The sequence below is a fragment of the Balaenoptera acutorostrata genome, chromosome 2 (genome assembly GCF_949987535.1).
Source record: "Balaenoptera acutorostrata chromosome 2, mBalAcu1.1, whole genome shotgun sequence".
NCBI classification, from domain to species: Eukaryota; Metazoa; Chordata; class Mammalia; order Artiodactyla; family Balaenopteridae; genus Balaenoptera; species Balaenoptera acutorostrata.
Genome location: NC_080065.1, coordinates 59,817,716 through 59,833,249, shown reverse-complemented (window position 1 = coordinate 59,833,249; position 15,534 = coordinate 59,817,716). Strand labels below are relative to the sequence as shown.

General features: G+C 44.4%; 1 protein-coding gene across 1 annotated transcript in view; it reads left to right on the top strand.

Moving 5' to 3' along the window:
- Positions 1–7,623, top strand: part of MRPS27 (mitochondrial ribosomal protein S27) — a 91,980-nt gene extending 84,357 nt beyond the window's left edge. The window contains exons 9-11 of the mRNA XM_007175947.2: positions 1,230–1,372; positions 3,388–3,561; positions 6,384–7,623. Of these exons, the coding sequence (XP_007176009.2) occupies positions 1,230–1,372; positions 3,388–3,561; positions 6,384–6,623 (557 nt within the window). The 3' untranslated portion in view covers positions 6,624–7,623. The remainder of the gene's footprint in view (positions 1–1,229; positions 1,373–3,387; positions 3,562–6,383) is intronic.
- The last annotated feature ends 7,911 nt before the right edge of the window (positions 7,624–15,534 follow it).

Genomic DNA, 15,534 nt, shown 5'->3' with positions numbered 1-15,534 from the left:
TCCAAAGCCCTTTGCTCTCACTGTCATGTGCTGCGCAGCCGCATTCACCTCCGACAGAAGCAGCTTCCCAGAACGTGACTGCAGCCAGCCCCAAGCATCTTACAGGTCTAAAATTAGCTGTCACCTGATGAGCTTTGTCTATTTATGTTCCACCACAGCTTTCCCAAATCCTCCTTCCCGGGAAAGATAAGTGAAGGTAGATTTAAGACCTGGCAGCTCAAGGTGACTTTGGTCATTAGTGCAGAAGTTTCTGTTCCCCAGGAGTCCAGAGACAGCCCCTCTCCTCACTCGGGGACCTTGCTGCCAGCCGTGTTTTAAGCTCCAGTTGTGATTGTTTGAGGTACCAAGAGAAACATTCATGTCCTGAGACCCAAAAGGATGAATGAGGATTATACGATTTAAGTACTGAGGAAGCTCAAATAAAGGAAATAAAGCTCAAATAAATAAAGAGCAAAGTGAGATTTTTTTTTTCATAAAGACAGTCAATGGGGTGTTTTGGAGCATTTTGAAAAATGTCAAACATTTCCTGGCAGGGAAAGTTATCAGACGTTGACAAGATTTCCACTGTAAAAAAGTTGTGGAATTTCTTTTTCAGAGGAAGATTTTGTTCTTGAAACAAAACTAGTATTTCAGTTGTTTGACTTGTTTTATAAGGGTAGCTCCACTTAGAGACAGATGTAACAACCTCTGTAGGGACTTCCCTGGTTGTCCGGTGGGTAAGACTCCGCACTCCCAATGCAAGGGGCCTGGGTTCGATCCCTGGTTGGGGAACTAGATCCCACGTGCATGCCGCAACTAAGAAGGCCGCATGCTGCAACTAAAAGATCCTGAGTGCCACAACTAAAGATCCCGCGTGCCACAACTAAGACCCGGCACAGCCAAAATAAAATAAATAAATAAAAAATAAATAGCAACCTCTGTAAATTTCCCTCAACCCTTTGATTCATATATCCTCATGATAATCTCCAGCAGTCCAAATGAAAAAAAAGAAAAATAAGTTCACATGACTTTATATTGAAAGGTGTATAGATAGAATTTTACATTTTTCATCATACATCCAAAGTGTCCCCATTCACTGGGTGGGATGAGGCTCTTGGTATAGGTTTGAAACGATCCTTTTCTATTCCTAGAGCTGCCAGGTGAGTATTCACTTGTGCCTTCAAGTCCTCCGTCTCAGACATAGTGGGAAGCCACGGCTGAGCCCTCTTTGTTGTTCTTCTTGGCCACAGGGAAGGTGGAATTGCAGCAAGGGCTGCGGGCTGTGTACCATAACATGCCCCTGCTGTGGCAACCAGGCTACCTCAACAGGGCCCTTCAAGTAATGGAGAAGGTGGCCTCCTCCCCCGAAGACGGAAAGCTGTGTAGAGAAGCGGTAAGCTCCCCGTCTCTAATTCAGTGGGATTTATCATCTCCTGTTACTCATAAGTCACGCTTTGGATTTGTTTTTCTTGTCTCCCCCATGCCCCACTTTCTTTATCTCTGTAGAATCATGTACTTATTCAGGTGAAAAGGAGTGAGAAACCACAAACATTCTCAATGCTACTGACAAAAAGCACTAGAAAATAAGATTGACGTTGATTTTATAGTTCACTATCTGGGAGGAAGACCATTCCCCTTCCCTAAAATTCAAACTGAATTCAGTAAAATACTGTTTAATTCCACCCGACCCCGAAAGTAAGATCTCAGTAGGAGCTTGAGAGGTTAAGATTTCATTTTTAATTTTTGGCATTTCTGTCTCCTCATGTAGTCCCCGGAGACTCACTACCTGTCAATTTTTTCCATCATACAAGCTCTCAAGAAATGAGTCTAGGGACTAGAGATGGCACTGTCTTTGTTTCCTTCCATTAAACTGTTCTGTGGTGAAAGCATGATGCCGAGGAGATCTGGACCAAATGTTCCTCTCATAGTTCTAAGGCGTTCACTTTGCCTGGACTAGGGCTCTGTCCTCCCACCAGCCTCAAAGCTCATCCCTCCTGGTCACCTTGGGCTCTGGACACTACGAAGTTACTAGAGTGAGCTCAGGCTACAGGAAAGCACGCGGCGAGCTTACCCCCGATAGGGAGCCAACAGTGTTCGCTCCTGCCCAAGCAGCTATTGTAGCCGGAGTGAGGCATAGGAGGACATCAGTTGTTTCATTAACAGGGTGTAAAAGTTAACTTTGAGCAGCTGCTTATTTGCTTTGCCTTGATGCTGATCTCTAGGACTCACCTCGTGGCTTTCGTTCAGTCACAGGATGCACAAGTCTGGTCCCTGTACTGGCTCCTTATACTGATGTCTAGTGAGTCCTTATGTTCTCTGCCAGACATTTACAACCAAGTATACACATTTCTAAATACATTTTCATGTTTTAGCCCTGCTGTAGTCAGTGCCGGTGATTGAAAACACAAAATTATACATAAATGCTTTGCCAGGGACATACTCCTTCCAGTTGGAGCCAGATTTGCATTGTTTGTGTTCTGACTTCATAGGAATGTGATTCAGATGTCAGCAAGAGTGGGATGTGTGTCACATATATGTATGTGTATCTGTATGTGTATGTATATCCCACATATACATTTGGGTATAATGTATTAGTGGCATTAAAAAGCCTTGGAGTATTTTCTGGATTTTTGTTCTGAAGTGACATGGACAGAACTAATCGGTATCCATGCAGGTGCTGATGCTGCCTTGAGGTTGTTTCTGTCCCATCTCTGATGATTAGGCCCTCTGAGGGTCGAGGGAGGTTGCCCCAAAATCAAAGTGGTAGGGGAGAGGGGTCAAAGCAAAAAGAAACCTTCCGTTTTATAGTTTATTTACTTTCTAAGCCATAGAAATCACCTGTTACAGTAAATTTCATGTATGTCTATCTGGTCTTTGTCAGCAGCTTATATAGATTGACTGATCCCTAATCTCTGGATACCCTATGAGCTAAAATTTTTCTCTGAAGAAGGCCCCTGCCTAGGTTCAGAGGCTTTACCGTGCATTCAAAGTGACCCATTTTGGTTGTGGTCTGTAGTGGTTTTTCTTTCCCTTTCTCCCAATTTCAAAGCAATTGAGGAAGAAAAACATGGAAGGGGTGGTACTTCAGTGCCCATCAAGCATAATTCTTGGATTCCTACCGGGGTGATTAAAAGTGAAATCAAAAGCTGCTGTGTTGATTCACTTATACAGATAATTCTGAGCTTGCTTATTGTTCCATTTGTTTTGTACTAAGTGTTCATGCCACGGGACAGGGTGTTTCTAGTGTAAAATTATATAACCATTTCTGTTCCCTATAATTTGATAAGAGAACTCTTCTCGCAGTATTTTAGATCCCAGGTTTCCCTTCCTTTCCCTTCTCCAGCCTCCCTTCCCAGTGCTTTCAGGGCCACAGGATGTTTAATCTCTGCCCCCCTTTCTGCTCCGCAGCTCGATGTGCTGGACAGAGCGCTGAAGGTGGCTCTGACCGCTCCGGCCCAAGGGTCTTCAGAGGACCAGCCCCAAGAAGGTGAGAAGACCCAGAAGTCAGAAGAACTGGTGGAGCAGCTGGATGTGGAGGAAACGGAACAGTCCAAGCTTCCCCGTTACCTGGAACGATTTGAGGTGAGTTGTGGCAGAATTGAGTCCCTTTCAGCTGTGCATTAAGCATGCTTCTCTGCCGTGGTGATAGACCAGCAGTCCCTTCACGCATCAGTGTCACACAGAAGGGCATTAAAAACTGACATCAAAAATCACATTGTTATTGCTCACACAAGAAGTGGTCTTAAAAGAAACAAATGGAATTTTTATGCTCCTTTTCATACTTGAGCGAATCGATCACAGTTTTGTTTCCTAAGGCAGCATGTCATTACCTGCTACTCATCCCTGACGTCTGCCTGATGGGTGGGTAATAGTTTGCCTTCTCATAGCAAGCACCTGACTTCAGCCCTGGGTGAAGAGGATCTGGTCATTTCTCCATATTGCATTGAACCTTCTTGATCACTGGAAACCCAGGTAGAAATCACAAAGCCGCATTTGAATATGATGAAGATGAAATGCAGGCATCTTCTCTTGCTCGGCTTTGTGGTGTGCACTAGGGCCATTGGAAATGCTGTCTGGACTACATGGATGGTGTAAATAGGTTTCTGCAGGTTTCAGGACAGCCCTGAGCACTCAAACTGCCTTTGGTAGCTTTCAACTGTACGTCCCAAAATGCTCTGTGATCAGAGTCAGGGAGGAAGAGCCATGTTCACATTTTAAGCCCTTGGCCTCTTCCTTGCTGTGTTTCTCATCTATTTAGCACAAAGCGGAAAAAAAAAAAAAAATTGCTGCCTGAAGGAGAATTCATTGTGTGAAGCAGAAAACCTTCCCATCCATCCCAGCTGACCCATTGTGTCCTTTTGGTACAGAGGGATGTATACTTTGCCAGAGTATTACATTGAAATCTTTGCAGTAATTATATTGAACCAGCTGTGGGAAATCTATTTCCCCTTGTTCTAAGGAGGATCCTAATACCTTTAGTAGCTGTTTTTCCCAGTATTTCTATAAGGTAATTGCTCAACTTCCCTTTTTTATAATTTAGAAACTGAAAAAGGAAGGATCAATGTTTTCATGGTACACGGAGAATTAGCAGCTAGATTAAGAATTTACATACCTGTTCTTTCCTCTTAACTTTGCAGATTTAGAAAAGCTAAAAAGCAAAAAATCTGCTTAGCCCCATAGATTATCATTTACCATGTTCATATTGACCAAGGCTGCCCCACCACTCTTAAAAATTACCACCTTTTTCTTATTGCTTATATATTTAATCTCGGAGAATAGAAATCTGTGCCTGCATTAAATTCTCAGCCCTCACTCTTCCACAATGCATTTTTTAAAAAAAATAAATTTATTTATTTATTTATTTTTGGCTGCGTTGTGTCTTTGTTGCTGCATGCGGGCTTTCTCTAGTTGCGGTGAATGGGGGCTGCTGTTCATTGCTGTGTGCGGGCTTCTCATTGCGGTGGCTTCTCTTGTTGTGGACCATGGGCTCTAGGCACGCAGGCTCAGTAGTTGTGGCGCATGGGCTTAGTGGCGCCGCGGCATGTGGGATCTTCCTGGACCAGGGCTTGAACCCGTGTCCCCTGCATTGGCAGGCAGATTCTTAACCACTGTGCCACCAGGGAAGTCCTGCATTTTTTTTTTTTAATTCAAGAAAAAAAAGACCAATATTTCTTGACTGCTAGTTGTGTGTTAGGCACTACTGCGTTTCCTTTATCCTCGCCTGGGTGGTAGATACTGCTCTTCCTGTGTTACATGACACCAAGGTTGAGGGAACCTAGTCCATGAGTGACTGACTTTGGATTTGAACACAAGTTTGCTGACTCAGAGTTGAGTCCTTATTCTTGTGTCCCAGGCTGTCTCCTTGGCCTCAAACCAGGTGGGAAGTGATATCAGAAAGAAAGAATTCTCATTTTACGCTTCCTTTTCTTCCTGGTGCCTGATTTTTATTAGTCCCAGGTAATCTTTTTGGGGCTCATTTTTATGACTGACCTGTCACACCAGACGTCTGGCCACTCCTTGAAGCCCATGGACCCTTCCCACCTTCCAGCCCCTGCTGTTAGAGCAGGCCTCATCACCTACGCCAGTAAATTGCATTTGTTTTGTGGAACATGGGGTGTGTCATATATGCTAAGTCTGGGGCCGTAAGTGGGTCTCTGATGATCTACATCTTGAAGCACTTAAGTAGATTAGTGTTTTTAGTGCTTTACTTCTCCAGAAATACAATACTGACCAAATCAAGCTGCCGTTTCAGATGGAGCCCTAAGTAGTCAGGATGTCAAGGCTGACCTGCAGTGAAGCACAGCACGTGGAGGCTTATAATAGCACAGGCACTCATGGGAGCTGTTTAGCATGCCGTTAGTAAGAAAGCATTGACATGAATTCCATCTGTTGAAAGGAATACTGGTTAGGCAAACATTTATCCCAGTAATTCTAGAGGAAAAGCTATGGATGAACTTGCTCCATTTTATCAGCTGCTTCTGCCGTTTTGTTTCCACCTTAGGGTTCTTTGTTCTTGGAGTTTGCTGCTTGGTTTGGTGCAGGTCAGAATGGAAATGAAGGTTTCTTTTCTTGTGCGGTCTTTGTGGTCTAAAACAAGAAATTACACAGGGAGTCACAGCATATGGAGTTCCATTTACCGTTTGTGAGTGAAGGGGAAGAAATGACCTGTGGTGCATCTTAGCAGAATTGCTGGGCGGAAATAAAAAAAAAAAAGAGCAAAAGCTAACAGTGCCTGGATGAAAGGCAGCATGACAGGCTCCCAATAAAGTACCTTCTCCTGTGAGCAGAATGTGTGGAGATTTTGTAAGTGACTTAACCTCTTCTCTTTTCCTCTCTGTATTCTTTACCTACCTGCCCCTCCCACATCTTCTTTTTTTTTTTTTTTTTTCCTTTGTTTCCAATAGGCCTTACATTCTAAGCTACACGCTCTGGGCAAAGTTGAGTCAGAAAGCCTTCTGACCCTGACCACCCAGCTTGTCAAGGAACAGCTCCCTCCCTGTGAAGCAGAAGACATCGCTGCCTACGAGCAGAAGCTGCAGCAGTGGCATCTGGATTGGGTGCATTTGATTCAGAGGGAAAAGGAGCAGAGGGAGAGGGCCAAGCAGGAGCAGGCGGCTCGAAGAGCAGCGAAGGCATCTGCCTAATTAGGCCCCTCAGGGGCCACAGGAACTTCACAGGAGCCCGTCTCAGGATCCACAGTGACCGTGAGGGCAGCCTCAGTGTCCTGCATCCTCCTCCTCCTGGTCTTAAAGCAGACCCCCTAAGGTACATGTCAAGCCATGTGACCACCCACCCGGATGCCAAGAAGGCTGTGGAACCATGAAAGTGGCAAATGGTCAGACTGAAGCCACCGGCTAAGTACCTTAAATAAGGGCTCTCGAGGCTCATAGTGGAGTTCTTGGGGGACAGGGATCAATTTTGAAGACTGAAAATCCCTGATACCTAGCGATGGTGGTGGGAGAAGCCGTGACCGAAGAATCCGGTCTCAAGCACAAGCTTTTGAATGGTCTCTCTGTCCCCAGCCGAGGCCACCTGCAGGTCCTGAGACCTTGTCCCCTAATCTCGCGTGCAAGCTGTCAGCCTGCGCTGGGTGTGGGATGCCCACACATCCCCACTTTCCCCGCCCAGACCTGAACTGGGAGAAGTTCAGACCTGAACTGGGAGAAGTCCAGTACAGCAGCGAACACAAGACCGGCTGGCTCTAGAATCTCAGGGACCCCCGCTGGCATTTTTAGCATGTGAGGGCTTTTGAGGAGAGAGCAAGCCCTAGCTCTGAAGCTTCCGTGGCTTGACTCCCCATCACGTTGGGGTAACTTTCTCACAAAGCAGTGTCTCAGCTCCTCATCAAGTAGGTAAAGTGAGCCTTCTGTGTACACACATGCACACACATACAATTTGTGAACACATGTTTCAGTTAGAAGTTGGAGAAAATGAGAGATGGGATGGGGCTTGCAGTGCGTAGAAGACATGAGTGATTGTAAAACTGTCAGGAGGTGGAAAATTTCTCTCTGGGGTTTCTCTGTGGAAGGGGTCAGGGGCCGCTCTTGCTGGCTGTGTAATTTTGCCCTTATGTGTAGTGGTATACTTTTATGCAGGATTGTGCTTTTGTATCAAGAACCTGTGGAAATAAATGTTCTAGGATCATTTTGGTGTATTCTTCATCTTTGGGGGAAGGGAGGGAGAAGTAGGGAGTTTCATCGTCATTATAGTCACTATGATTTTGAGCAACATATTTTCAACCCTCCTTCTCCAGTAGACTGTGGCATTTGTAATAATAATAATCACCACAACCACTAACTTGTGTTCAGGACTCGCTGAGCTCCAGCAACCCTATGAGGGAGCTACTATTACCCTGTTTTTGAATGAGGAAACTAAAACTAAGTAACTTAGGGGGGTCAGGCTCGCACTGCTTCTCACCCTGCGTGTTCCCTCCATACATACCTGCAGTCAGTATCCAACACAGGGCCTGAGTCTTACTTAGGAAGAGGGTCATGACCAAAAGTTGGTTCTGACATCTTGGTTTATCAAGGGCAGGACTTTTTCAGCCCTTATTATATCAAGAGGCAGGTTCAAGATACATCAAAAGACGCCTTTTGCTCAGTAAATTAACCACCATCACACATGAAGCATCTGGTCGATATTTCAGCTCATAGTTTTGCCTGCATTTTCCTCCTTGTCTGTGCCTGTGGCACTTTACTTCCAGGCTTCAAGAGACCACTTCACCGTGCTGCTGCCCAGCAGGAGTTTCCAAGTTCTCCGCTGCTCGGAATTCTTTCACACGTGTGTCCGCATCTCTCTCAGGAACTCTCCCCTTTGAGAGTCTTTCACCACCATCTACTCCCCTTTTCCCAGGCTCTCCTCCCCTGAGCTATAGGATACCCTACCACCCTCCTAGATGATGAGAGCTGACCACAATTGTCCTTGGTCTTTTCACCAATATCACCGTCTGTATTTCTTCCACGTGGATGGAGAAACTGCGGTCAGTACCCTGGCCTCTGGGGATGACCTGAACTGTAACAGATGACCTTCCCTCTAGCTGACCTACCATAGCCACAGCCAGACCTCCAGTCTCGTATCACTAATCCAAGATCTTACAGCCTGAAGTCACATTCTCCCAGTCTTCCCTTTCTCTCATCATGTGACTCCCACTGAACCAGCTCTTCCCTCTACTTTCTGCCTGCAAACCCTTAGCCTTTACCCTGTCACTCAAACCCTCGATCTCCAGAATTCAGACCCTGCTTGCCTGCCTTCCAGTCTGGGCCCCGTGGTTGGCCATCCCACTGATGCATCTCTAATTTCTTCTCATTCCCTTTATCCAAGCCCACTTGCCGTCCATGGACCTGTATCCTTGGAGCCACCTGTTATGGGTTGAATGGTGTCCACCCACCACCACCAAGAAAAAAATATGTTGAAGCCCTGACCCCAATGCCTTAGAATCTGACCTTAGTTGGAAATAAGGTCTTTACAAAGATAATCAAATTAAAATTAAATTATAAAAAGAAATTTGGACAAAAGATAGATACAGAAGGAAGACAAGGTGAAGACACACGGGGAGAAGATGGCTACCTGAATGGAGTGGTGCATCCACAAGCCAAGGATTGCAAGCCAACACCAGAAGCCAGAAGAGGCAAGGAAGGATTGTCTCCTGGAGCCACCAAAGAGAGTGTGACCCTGCTGACAGCTTGATTTTGAACTTCTAGCCTCCAGTTCTGCTTCTTTAAGCCACTCAGTTTTTGGTACTTTGTTACAGCAGCCCTAGGAGACAAACACACCGCCACTTGTTCTCTGTCTCCTTGCTTCTGACCCACTAAGTTTGACATACAAAGTTGTAATGTCAGGCTGATTCCTCTACAGATTTACAGCTGTCCTCTTCAACTTAGTAGTTCTATCATTTCTCTTACTGACTCTCGTTTTTACCTCACTAGCTTCTCTATTGGGTCTGCTTAAGCCCTAGACCCTTGCCCCCCAGAACTGTGAGCAGATGTTCCTGCCTCCTGCTTTATCAAGAAAATTTAGGCCACATAATACAATTTCAGTCTCCCTTGTTTCTACCTTAACAGCTCTCTCCTTACCTGTTCTCTCCATCATCCCTTCTACTTCAGAGTGATAGATGTCCCCGCCCTCCTTTCCAAGGTTAGGCTCTTCACTTGTCACCTGATTCCTTACCTGCCTGCCTGTTTCAGAGCCATCTTCTCTTTCCATCTTGCATCGTCTCTACAGATTTCTTCTTCCAAGCCTGCAATCTTTTTTTTTTTAAAGGAATTCCTTTATTTTTATTATTTATGTATTTATTTATTTATTTTTGGCTGTGTTGGGTCTTCGTTTCTGTGCGAGAGCTTTCTCTAGTTGCGGTAAGCGGGGGCCGCTCTTCATCGCGGTACGCGGGCCTCGCACTATCGCGGCCTCTCTTGTTGCAGAGCACAAGCTCCAGACGCGCAGGCTCAGTAGTTGTGGCTCACGGGCCTAGTTGCTCCGCGGCATGTGGGATCTTCCCAGACCAGGGCTCGAACCCATGTCCCCTGCATTGGCAGGCAGATTCTCAACCACTGCGCCACCAGGGAAGCCCCAAGCCTGCAATCTTATTCAAGACTTCCTTCCCTTTTAGAAACAAAAAAGACTTTATCCTGCCATCAGTCAAGCTCCTACCCTGTCCCTCCTTCCTTTTGTCTCCAAACTTCTTAAAAGGGTATCTCCACTTACTGGTTCGTTGCTGGTTCATTAGACCCTGAGAATTTGGCTTTCACTCTGCTGCATACCAACTGCAATGATTCTTTCCCCTCTGCTCTGTTTAGCAGCACTGATCACTCCCTTAGAAGCTTGGTGACTGCAGCACACAGTCTCTCTCTGTTCTGGCACTGCTTTCCTGTGCTCACAGGCCTCTGTGTGGCACATACTGTATGCTGGGCACCGTACTAAGAACTGTTGAGTTTACACAGACGAGTAAACGATAGACCCTACCCTCAAATAACTTATATTCTAGGGAGAGAGAGGGGGCAGGCACATATGCACCTATCATGCTTCATGCATGATGGTTAATTTACTGAGCAAAAGGCGCCTTTTGATGTATCTTGAACCTTCCTCTTGATATAATAACGGAGTGGTTGAAAAAGCCCTGCCCTTGATAAACCAAAAAGTATCATTAGAGACACAAAGTGATATGGGTGTTCACAGGAAGAGCACTTCAAGCCCAGAGATGGGAAAGCTCTAATGAAGGGAAATCATCATCACCGGCTTTGTGCTTTAGTTAGTCACATGGGTCTGTCTCAAGCTGTCTTGGGGTAGAGATGGTCCTCTTCTTCCCCATGGAGTCACGTAAAGTAGGTGTTCAAGAGAAATTACTTTAAGTTGAACTGGAATGAACAGCCCACACCCACCCTGCGTGTCCCCCGCTCCCCCACCAAAAAAAGAAGAAGAAATAGAAGAAAAAGGCAGAGTAGTAGAAGAAGAAAAAACAATGATGAGGTACGCATAACTTGCTCTCCTCTTCTTGGGGCTGTGTTGCCTTGGCACCAAACTTTGCATTTTGTTTTCATACCTTCTAGCTGGCTGTGCACATCAGGTATGTGTGTGGGAAGTTTGTCCATTTTACAAGTAGTCAGAGGCCTTGAAAACTGGTTTATCAAAGTCGTTTTTTCACTCTGAATGAAATAACATATTAGTGAGTCCAGGGGTGCTGCTAAACCTGTTACGGTGCATAGGGCAGCCCTCATGGCAAAGGACTATCCGGTCCACAGTGTCAGTGGTGCCAAGTTTACAAACCCTGGTCTAGGGTGTACGAGCCAGGCAGCCACAGGAATTTTTGCAGTGATGTACATTAGTTGTTTCTTGTCTAACTGTATATGCAGTGATAGAGGGTGGGCCGTTATCCTTCCTCAAAAAAGTCCATATGGAAAAGGATAAATGGTGATTTATATGATTTTTTTCTTTTTTTTAATTGAAGTATAGTTAATTTACAATGTTGTGTTAGTTTCTGGTGTACAGCAAAGTGATTCAGATATATATATATTTTTTTCCATTATAGTTTATTACAAGATATTGAATATAGTTCCCTGTACTATACAATGGGACTTTGTTTATCTATTTTATATATAGTAGTTTGTATCTGCTAATCCCAAACTCCTACTTTATCCCCCCCGCCCCTTTTCCCCTTTGGTAACCATCAGTTTGTTTTCTATGTCTGTGAGTCTGTTTCTGTTTTGTAAACAAGTCCATTTGTATCATATTTTAGATTCCACATATAAGTCATATCATATTTGTCTTTCTCTGTCTGACTTATTCTACTTAGTATGATAATCTCTAGGTCCATCCATGTTGCTGCAAATGGCATTATTTCATTCTTTTTTATGGCTGAGTAGTATTCCATTGTGTGTGTGTGTGTGTGTGTGTGTGTGTGTGTGTGTGTGTGTGTGTGTATACGACATCTTCTTTATCCATTCATCTGTCAGTGGACACTTAGGTTGCTTCCATGTCTTGTCTGTTGTAAATAGTGCTGCTGTGAACACTGGGGTACATGTATCTTTTCGAATTTGAGTTTTTCCAGATATATGCCTAGGAGTGGGATTGCTGGATCATATGGTAACTCTACTTTTGTTTTTTAAGGAACCTCCATACTGTTCTTCATGATGGCTGCACCAATTTACATTCCCACCAACAGTGTAGGAGGGTTCCCTTTTCTCCACACCCTCTCCAGCATTTATTGTTTGCAGACTTTTTGATGATGGCCATTCTGACTGGTGTGAGGTGATACCTCATTGTAGTTTTGATTTGCATTTCTATAATAATTAGCAATGTTGAACATCTTTTCATGTGCTTCTTGGCCATCTGTATGTCTTTTTTAGGGAAATGTCTATTTAGATCTTCTGCCCATTTTTTGATTGGGTTGTTTGTTTTTTTGTTATTGAATTGTGTGAGCTGTTTGTATATTTTGGAAATTAATCCCTTGTCGGTCACATCATTTGCAAATAGTTTTTCCCAGTCCATAGGCTGTCTGTGATTTATGTGATTTGCTACCTGGGGGTATGTAGCTGGAACCAGGAGTCTTGAGTTCCACAATGAAGCTGCTTCCTCCCCTGCGTCAGCGGAACCCGACACCATTGCACCCAGTCGCGTGGCTGAGGAAGGGATGAAGTTTTGGCTTTAGTGAATCATAAAAGCAGAAAAATGTGGTGTGACTGCATTTTCATTAAAAGATTGTTAATAACCTTCAGAGCTGAACTCTTCAAACTGAAAACGATAAATTTTTAAATCTTACTTTAGGAAATGGGGAAAGGAGTACTTTTTAACAAACATAGTTATGTCAGGAAAGTTGCCTTTTATTCTAAATAACAACTTCTTCACTTGAAAATAACCTTTTCTTTCCTCATTGATTTGGCCTTTTCACTGACATTGCATGCTGCCATGAGGATGTTATTACCTGTATGGTAACAAGGAAGTCCAAACAAAGGATGGTGGCAACGCCCCTGAGAGTGTGGCAGTTACCACCAGGATCTTTGTTTAAAACAAAACAGTGAGTGACACTTAGGTTTTGTGTTTATTATACATGAATGTGATGATTCCAGATCTGAGCTGGACATGTTCAGAAAATGGTTTGTTCTTTAAAAAGAAGTGTCTGAAAATAAATTCCATTATGGGCTTTAAATGCTACATCAAGGACTTTGGGGAAGGTTTATAAAGGATTTATAAAAGGGACATTATATCCTCTGATATACCCAGTGGTAAGAGAATTTGCTTGCCCTTTTGGTTTCCATGATGCTTCATCTCTGCAGAGTTCAACATATTAATTCTTAAAATGCCGAGGTTAATATGCCTAAGATGGTATCTGGAATAGACTCGGCAAGAATGCCCGCTAAGTTTCCTCCAGTGACAGTCTGCTGGGCCATTGTTGGGTGTCAGCATTTTCCCGGCTCTGGTTCACAAACAATCATGTACCCATCTTGATTACACAAACTATATTTAACAACTGCTCTTTGTGAATGCCCATTCCTACGTAATTTAATCCTAATTAAATAAATCCTCTCTAATCCTTACAGCAACCCTTCAGGGCAGGGATTATTACCCTCATTTTGCAGAGGAGAAAACTGAGACTTATATGAATTGCCTAGGGCCACACAATTAATAAGTGGCAAGGACAATGCTTGAACCCATGCTTGTCTGATTCCAAAGCCCCTTTCAAACAACTACCCCCTATAATCACTGTGCTAATCTGGGACTAAGTACGTTCATTCATTCGTTCAATCATTCAACAAATATTTATTGAACATCTAGTGTGTGTCAGGAATGGTTAAAATAGTCACTGAGGATACAGAAGGGAACAAAATAGACTAAGATCCCTTCCCTCGTGGTGTTTCTAGTCTATGGAAGGAGACACATAAGTATATAACATGTCACGTGGTGATACGTGATACAGAGACAAAGCAAGGAAGAGGGAAAGAGAGTTCTGATGAAGTGGTAGAGGTTGCAGCCTAACACAGGGCGGTGAGGGAAGGCCTTCCTGAGTAGATGACATTTGAAAAAAGACCCACGCGGATGAGGCTGAGGATCATGGAGTCACCTGGGGAAAAGCGTGGTAGACAAAGACACCAGTGCTGAGGCCCTGGAGGGAAGTGTGCCTAGAGTGTGTAAGGAAGGCCCGTGTGGCTGGAGCGGACTGTGCAAGGCGCAGAGCAGCGGGATTTGAGGCCAGGGAGACGAGGGGTAAAGGAAAGGACAGGTGGTGAAGGCCGCCAGCCCATTAGTAAGGGCGTTGGCTTTTACTCTGAGATGAGAACCCATTTGAAGGTTTTGAGCACCGGATGGCATGGTGCAACCTAACATTTTTAGAGTATTACTCTAGTCTAGCTGCTATGTGCAGATACTTGGAGGGCAAGGACAGGAAACAGGAGACCAGTTAGGGGGCTACTGCAGTTATCCAGGGGAGAAATGACTGGCCTGCACGACAGTAGTAACAGTGAACGTGAGGAGAAGGGGTTAGACTGGGTGTGTCTTGAAGGTGGAGCCAGCAGATGTGCTGGCGGGCCAAGATTTTTGACCTGAGCAACTGGAATGATGTGTGTACCATTTACTGAGGTGGAAAAGCCTAAAAGGAGAAGCAGTCAGGGGAGCCCAGGGATTTATTTGAGGACATGTTAAATTTGATTTGGGATGTTTTAAAGGTCCCTACTGCACATCTGAATGGAGCTTTTAATGGACAGCTGAATATATGAGTCTGGAGATCAGAGAAGAGGTGCAGACTGGAGATACAAATTGTAAAAGTCATCAGTTGACACATAGCATTTAAATCCATGAGACTGCATTAAAGTAACATGCATTATTGGTTTGAGTCGGGGATAGTTGAAGCCATGAACTAGAACTGTGCCTACTTTTTAGGGGCAATTACCCCATGAACGTGGCCTCATAATGATGTTCCATCATCTGTGAAAACATTGCCAGTAACCCCCAGAGAATTAGCCAGAACTGCTCATATTAAAGGAATTTACTGTGACCAAAACTCAATCTGCCTGTATGGCTCCTGTGAATTTCTAAGATGTACAATATAAGATCAGAGAGGAAATGGTGGGATCCAGGATTATGCAAGAGACCCAAGAATTCATGAGTCAAGTGTGTGTTGGAAGGTCATTGTAGGGACACAGAGAAGCATCTAGAATGAGCAATACATTTATAAAGAGAAAGAAAATGTAGTCATAGTACCTTAACAGAACTTTGTTGATTTGCCTGCAAAATAGGAAAACAGAAACTGAAGAAAAGCTACCTTCAAAGTAGAAAAGGACCAGCTAGAAGGAGATGAACTCGTCGCCATCTCCGCCGTGCTCGGTCCGGAGGGAGTGGGATAGAAATACACGGAGGGGTTCAGGTATGGTCAACTGTGGGGCTTCCCTGGGGCTGAGGGGACTCAGGACTTCCCATGCTGAAACCAGGGCAGTCCTGGCAAAGCAGGATGCTTGGTCACCCTGTGTTCAGGCCAGAAAGACTTCCTGGAACCGAGTAGTTTGGCAGTGGAATAGAAAACAACTTATTTAAATTTAATCTGACAGATGTAATCAAAATCTCTTGGTGATA